Consider the following 7,352-nt stretch of genomic DNA (forward strand, 5'->3'; position numbering starts at 1 on the left):
GAAGCAGTGAGAGCAGCAACCACCACAGTGTTTGTAAAACCTAGAAAAACAAAACCCTCAATTTCCTTTGAGCTGTAATATCTTACAATTAGCATTAAAAAAGTCACTGATACACATCCGACAAAAATGAATTTGCCTCCAAATTCCAAACTTGTAAAAAGCATTAAAGGTATGCTGGTGAACCTCATTAACAAAGTTGAGGACTACACTGCAATCTGCATAGGTTACCATGGTGATTCACCCCAGTTAAAAGTAAATCCAAAGATATCTGGCTAACCTACCAATTCAGGCCCCTGAGGATGTGTTATGAAGACACACAGCTGACATTAATGCATTTATTTCTTTTCAATGTTACTTTATTCAAAGCTACTTTAATTTTAGTTTAAAAACACATTTACAAAGACTGATTTAAAATATTTGAATATTTCCAAATTTAAAAACATACTTAACAGCAATACTTTTAAATTATTACGTTAAACCATGTATGAATAATAAATTCTTAACCTTTAAAGATACATAAACTGTCCTGAAACTTTTTTCATGGCTGCAGTCTCTGGTCTCATCCTTAGCATTAACCCAATCCTGGTTCTGGGTTGAAGGCTCAGTTGGCTCTAGGATCGGGATTTGCTGACCCAGTGGTACTTGTCCACACGAGGCCCGGTGAATGTGAAGGTGGCTCGATAGGACTTGAAGCTTTTCTGGCTGGAGAACTGCGAGGTCAGACCTCCAGGTGGCGGAGCATGAGGTGGGAGTGCATCCCCAGCAAAGGGCTTCCTCTTGGGGTAAGTTAGCCAGGTCTGAGGGGCGCCTGGAGCAAACTCACTGAACTGAGGATGAGAGGAGTCGTCGAGGGTTAGAGGATAGTGATAGAAGAGACTTTGAGCAACACAGTCAAAATTTAAAGAATTACCAATCCCCTTTCCAACCTACCCGGTAGACACTGTTGGGGTTGCTGACAGTTGGGATGGTTTTGGGTTCAGGGTTGCTGGGTGGGACTGGAGCAGGGCAGAGAGCAGATAGACTGCTACTGCTGCTCATGCTGTTGACCACACTGTCCTCCTCATCTGAAGAGCTTCCCGATTGAACATCAAGGCTGGCCCGCTCTACGGCATCATGGATGCGACGGGAAAAATCCCCATCTCCACGCCGACAGCTGTCCACCACCGAGACGCAGAACGGTGTGCTGTGTTCACCGTATCTGCAAGGAGGCAAACAAAACCACATACTCCAGTTAATAAAAATAAAAAAGTACAAGGTTGGCCACAATAATGGTCCTTTTTACAAAACATTTATGCAATCTGTGTCTCTCATTATCTTCAAAAGATGAAGACAGCAAATCCTAATTCATATCTGAAAAGGCGCCTAAAGGATCTGCACTGATTTTTCACATCAAAGGCTGTTCGGTCTTGGGGAGTAATAGTTGCTCCAAAGGGAGCTGCACTGGTCTGATAATGTTGGTTGAGGTTTAGACTACAAGTTTATATTCAGAAATACTCATTAGCGAGTTTGATAAGAGTAATGTAATGCAGACTCAATATGAAGCTGTTGCAAGCAGGTGATTAGCTTAGCAATAAGACTTAGGCAGGGGAAACGAGTAGCTTAGTTGTCTCCAAAATGTAATAAACTCCACTTATCGGCACCGTAAAAAGGACCTGTGTGTGTAATTTAGTAGCATCTAGCGGTGAGGTTGCAGATGGCAACCAACTGAATACCCCTCCCCCTCTCCTTTCAAGCATGCATGGTCCTACATTGTAGGAGAACCAACAATGGCTACCGTAGAAACATGGCAGTGCAACATGGTGGGCGAGGAACACAGCTATTCTTGTTTTCAGGTGATTAAAAATAACATTTCATTTCTGCCAGATGAGTTGTGGTTTTACCAATCCTAAATTGATAGACAAGCTGTGCCTCTGAACTCGCATTCCTGTATGAAGTCTGATATTGTTGAGCTAAGCTGACCTGCAAGACACCTCTCCTGGGTCGACCCACACCGTCAGCTCCTGAGGCAACCCCAAGTCATCGTACTGCACCCCACTCCGCTCACAGACATGCTGCAACACCGGGTCCTGCAGACGCACACCGTTCATACGTAGACACCTGAAATCACAGCAATAAAAAAAAAGAAAAAAAAAAAGGATAGAAACATATTTTACTGAAACTAAGAAGTCTGAATCCGAATAATGTCCAAAGCTAAATTTACCCAAAGTTTGCTAATATTAGCCTCCAGATAAAAAAATACTGTTGAGACAAAATCCCTGAATGTATGGTGTGTTTTATTAGAACAAGAAGAAACATTGAATGCAATCACAAAAAGATGAATTCTCCATAATCAAATTCTGTTTTAGGGGGGTCATAGTTACTTTAATGTGAGATCACAGCTGTGATTTCTGAATGTCTAAATTTATGTAATAGAGCCCTCAAAACTTCCCTTCAATGGAACAACAAAAAGTAACATTGATTGCCACTTTCTGGGCATCATTGGGCCGATAGAGCAAGCACACTAGCAACTTCAGCTCACCAAGCCGGCTACTTCTGGTGTAGCCCTCCAGCTAACTTGAATAAGGATAAAACAATTTAATTGTGCTGGACTGTTGAAATGTGATCAGACCAAATAGATCAAATTCTGATTGTAAAATGAGTCATTTTGCAGGTTTGTGACAATGAGGAAAATGTATCCGCTAATTTACAGAGGTCTTTCACAAAGTCTATGGAAAAGAGCATTTAGGGCCCAAGAGCATCAGTTTGGCAAAATGCCAAATCAAGGGAGTTTGTATAAATCCCACAATGCAATGGGTTGTGTTTCACAGATAAACAAAAAATGATGCCAAAATGAGGAAGACTGTAATTTCTTTCTTCAAAAGTTAAACAGGTTGGCTTTAAATTTTCATTAGATCAATAACAAACAGAACAAAACTCAACAGTTTGCATTATCAAAAAGGTTTTACCAACCTGTAGGCCTGTCCCTTGGTGGGTGCGTTCGGGTGCCAGTGGTTCTTGTACTTCTCAAACAAAACAGATGTGAGAGCAGCAGCAAAATGCTCCCTGCTGTCATTATCCAGACAGCCGTATCTCTTCACCAGCCTAGCTACAAAAAACACAGCAGCAGCAATCTCCTCCTTCATGGCTACAGTACACGCACTTTGTAACCAGCTGGCTCAATGAACCTGACCAAAGCCAGCAACCTTCAACCTGCACAGTTAAAAACCTATTTAGAGAATAAAACATGTGTAGGATGATCCTACTGTTTTAGAAAAAGTAACAAATAAAACTAACGAGACAAACTGGAAGTCAGACAACTCAAGCAAACATATTTGCTGTTGGAGCTCCAGAGAGAACTCAGTTTTGATTTATAACGCTGCTACACCAATAAATAAGAACACATTATATCTGTATATATCTACATATATCTAAATCTGTATATGAAGCAGCAGCTTATTCCGTGGTGGAAACCTCACATACATCAGGTACTAAAACAGTCAGTCCCTCCTCAGTCTCTCATGTGGTTTGATAAAACCACACTTCAGCTGTGTGACAAGCTAACACACCTGAAGTTGGTTGACTTAATGACTTTCTCTCTCTCTCTCTCTCTCTCTGTGTGTGTGTGTGTGTGTGTGTGTGTGTGTTCCAATATGGGAAGGTTAAATCCTCTGTCAAAGTGCACGCTTACAACAAAATAAAATAACTTTTGAATTAGGGGGGTAATGATACAACTAGAGACTAAGCTTTTCTCTAAAGTCACTGAGAAGGAAATGTTTTTTGTTTTATTATCGGGATCTCTTTTTCAGGAGAGAATTGTGCACAAAAAAATAAAATAAATATATATATATATTTTTTAAGCATATAAAATTCACTGACACACATTATACGTTTTTCACAATTAACAAAAGCAATTGCAAGTGTGATTGTGAAATACATACACTACCGGTCAAAAGTTTTAGAACACCCCAATTTTTCCAGTTTTTTATTGAAAAAATGTTTTCAAGCTTACCATCATGGTCTTTTTTTTTCCTAAGGTAGTTCTGGCATAGCTTGGACTTATGTTTTGGGTCATTATCTTGCTGTAGGATGAACCCCTGACCAACTACGTGCATACCAGAGGGTACTGCATGGCGCTGCAGAATGCTGTGGTAGCCGACCCTGGATCCAGAAAAACAGCCCCAGATCATCACGCTTCCTCCTCCATATTTGACAGTTAATGTCACACACTGAGGAACCATCCTTTCGCCTACTCGACGGCGTACAAAACTCCTGCGTGATGAACAGAATATTTTAAATTTTGATTCATCAGTCCATAACACCTTCTTCCAGTCTTCAGTAGTCCATTGGTGGTGTTTCATGGCCCAGGCACTCGACCTGTCAAACCTGCAACTTCTCTTCACAGTTGAAACTTGCTTACTACGACCACTATGAAGCTGTGCTTGAAGCTGTTGTCCTGTGAGCCACCTATCACACAAGATGTTGACTCTCAGAAACTTGTCTTCTAAATCTGTTGTGGCTTTGGGTCTGCCAGACCTCTTCCTTTCAGAGTTTCCCCCAGTTTATGAGTGCTTTTTGAAGGAAACTGTACTCACTGACACCTTGACTTTCTTCGCAATTTCTCTGTAGGAAAGACCTACATTTTTAAGTGTTTTTGTATAATTTTCAGTTTTGGGTAATCTTACCTGTTTTTCTAACCTCTGGCAGTTCACCATTTACCTTTGTACCATTTGAAGCTATTCATTGGACCTGAACTGCTTGAATTTCAATAACAAACTGGAAAAATTGGGGTGTTCTAAAACTTTTGACCGGTAGTGTAAGTACAAACGTTTAAAATGTTTCAGTGAAATAAGAGAATGTAACTTCATATTTTTTGGAGTTCATTCCCATGTATGCAGCATAGCATTTGAACAAACTTTTTTCCAAATTCAGTGTGAACAAGGTAAAATTAATGTTAATTTGTCCTGTGGCCTTAACAATGTAAGAACTGCTCAGAGAGCAGAGGTAACTTGTCAGTTTTTGCAGTACAGCCGTACAAATAAACAACTTACATGCTGCTCCCTTCTGTTTTTTAAGGAGGACCATCCCACTTTTTGTATAAAATGCAATGGATAGTGACAAGAGGCTTTAAGGTGGATGCATTAAACAATGTCAACATAATCAAGCACAAACTGAATTGTTGATTGTACAATCGCCTTTTGACTGGCAGAAGAGAAACATGATTTGTTTCTATACATAAATTCAATCTGACCTAAAGTTTGCTTGATGATGTTTCACACGGGTTTTAAAAGTGAGTTGGGTATCCAGCCAGAGTCTAAAGTATTTATAATATTCAACAGTTTCGATTTTGGAAAAACTAAATGGTTTGGGTGTAGATTCCGTAGATTCTAAACATTGGCAAAGTTCCAAATCTTAAGGTAAACGTATGCAAATATGCTCTGGTGCTTTGTTTGCAAGGTTACCTCTACTTCCTTATTTAACTGAAATCAGTTTGTGCATGCCAACAAATGGCCAGCCTTTGTTGCTAACCTTTTGAAAATAAATACAGTTTAAAATATAATCCTACTGCTGTCCACAGTAAGTTTATTTAACATATGTTTCCTCCTCAGAAGAGCATTTTCCTCCTGAAAAGCCACCCCACTCTCCTCTAGGCTCACTTAAGTGTCTGCTGCTTTTTACAAGGATATAGAGAATGACAGCATGGACATGGACCTCACCCCAAGTCCAGCTGCTATTGTGAAGAATATGTTCTATAATTTTTCATAAAGTCTTCCCTGGGGGCACCACTTATATGCACACTGGCATCCGGCAGTTGGGAGACATCGCTCACTTAGTGTACACAGTGGCTGTCATAGGATTATAACTGTAAAGGCTGTGCACAAACATGTAGGCTTACGAAAAATAATTTAGAGAGGTGAAAGAGAAGGCCCTGCCTCCTGTTGATGTCACAAAGGAACCAATGATGCCATGCTTCTGATGTCACTATAGGATGCCTTTGACTGTAGAATGCCAGATCTGTTGTATTTTACCTTATCAAACCAAAGGCAATACTGCACAAACTTTAGCTGAGCTGCCAATTAAAGTTTCAGTACTGAACAGTGAATGACAAACATCACAAACTAAGAAGAAAGAAAATAAGTCAACGATTATCATGGATTCCTCCCAACTTTCACTGAAGGCTTTTGTGAAAGCTCCTTCATTCAGGGTAAGCGACATACTGATTGGCCCGTATATAAGAAGATTGGTGATAAAGCATTGGAGTGTGGTGGAATCTGGCAACCTAAAAAAAGACAGCTTGACTTTGATGGCGAACATGTGTGAGCACATTGATATGACTTCCACGTTTATCCTGGATGCTATTAAGCCTGTCATATCAGACTGGCACAGGAAATCCCTCCAGTTACAAAATTATCTATACCCTGGACATTGTTTCTTTGGTGTAGATTAGAGTAACCTGAAAACCACACTCCTACAGTGTTTTGGAAAAGGTGTTAGCCTAACTACAAGTGTTGACTGTGAGAACTTAGGGAAATTCATCCAGATAACTGCAAGAGAGGTGGCGAGAAGGATAAACTCTCACATATCAGAGGTAACGGACATCTTCAACTTGCCTCTGCAACCCTTGACTTTTAATTGTAAATTCATCTGTTACACAACTCTTCATACCATGATTGGTTGAGCCACTCAAATACTAAGTTGCATGCGGTAACAGAACTGCAACTGCACACCATCACATCATAGAGCAGGGAAACTGTGAAATCACTTTTGTTACTCTGGGCAAAACAGTCATGGATATAATGACACAGATACCTAGACGGGTGCAACAAATTGATGATCTGCTTGTAGAATCCTGGAATGAGGACTCAGATAACTGGTACACCGACAGTTCTGCCCAAAACAGATACACGGGACCAATCTAAGGACTCATCCAACCAGGAATCAGCTGAAACTACAAACAGTGGACTAGCAGAAACTCTGGTCTCACTGTTTGAAGAGAAGCTCAGTGACTCCACAGCTGCACCAGCTGTTTCTTCTGAGACATGCAGTCTTCAGCCAGTGACATATGAGTACAAGCTGCTCACCCTGGTGCTTTCAGAGTTGCTAATGCATACTACAAAGAAGGCCTGGACATCACTGCACCTGACAGATTTTAATAGGGTCATCCAGAATCTGTGAGATAAGGCATTGAGAGAAATCCATGCTGATCACATCACTATGAGCGACCGTCAAAGTGTTAAGAAGATCTACAAGGCCCTGTTCAAAGATCTGGGTCACTCTTTCAGGTCTGCAAATTTGCTTCTGCAAACTCTTACATCACAGAATCCAGCCAATGACAAATATTTTATCACAGCCCTGAGGTGTCACCTGACTGTGCT

The 7,352-nt window shown here is 40.6% G+C and overlaps 1 protein-coding gene across 1 annotated transcript; it reads right to left on the reverse strand.

Annotated features, from left to right (window-relative positions):
• Window positions 1–605: 605 nt before the first annotated feature.
• btg4 (B-cell translocation gene 4) lies at window positions 606–3,122 on the reverse strand. The gene is made up of 4 exons (XM_062433942.1): window positions 2,950–3,122; window positions 1,960–2,097; window positions 931–1,198; window positions 606–827 (listed from the first exon to the last, which is right to left on the reverse strand). Exons 1-4 carry the CDS (start codon window positions 3,120–3,122, stop codon window positions 612–614), a joined length of 795 nt encoding a protein of 264 aa, XP_062289926.1. The 3' UTR covers window positions 606–611.
• Between the last annotated feature and the right edge of the window lie 4,230 nt (window positions 3,123–7,352).

Source organism: Scomber scombrus, chromosome 14 (assembly GCF_963691925.1).
Source record: "Scomber scombrus chromosome 14, fScoSco1.1, whole genome shotgun sequence".
Taxonomy (NCBI): domain Eukaryota; kingdom Metazoa; phylum Chordata; class Actinopteri; order Scombriformes; family Scombridae; genus Scomber; species Scomber scombrus.

Coding starts and splice junctions, on each gene's coding strand:
- btg4 (XM_062433942.1), bottom strand. CDS start 3,122: ATGAAGGAGGAGATTGCTGCTGCTGTGTTTTTTGTAGCTAGGCTGGTG. Junction 2,098..2,949: donor ACCAAGGGACAGGCCTACAG/GTTGGTAAAACC, acceptor CTGTGATTTCAG/GTGTCTACGTATGAACGGTG. Junction 1,199..1,959: donor CCAGGAGAGGTGTCTTGCAG/GTCAGCTTAGCT, acceptor GCCTCCTTGCAG/ATACGGTGAACACAGCACAC.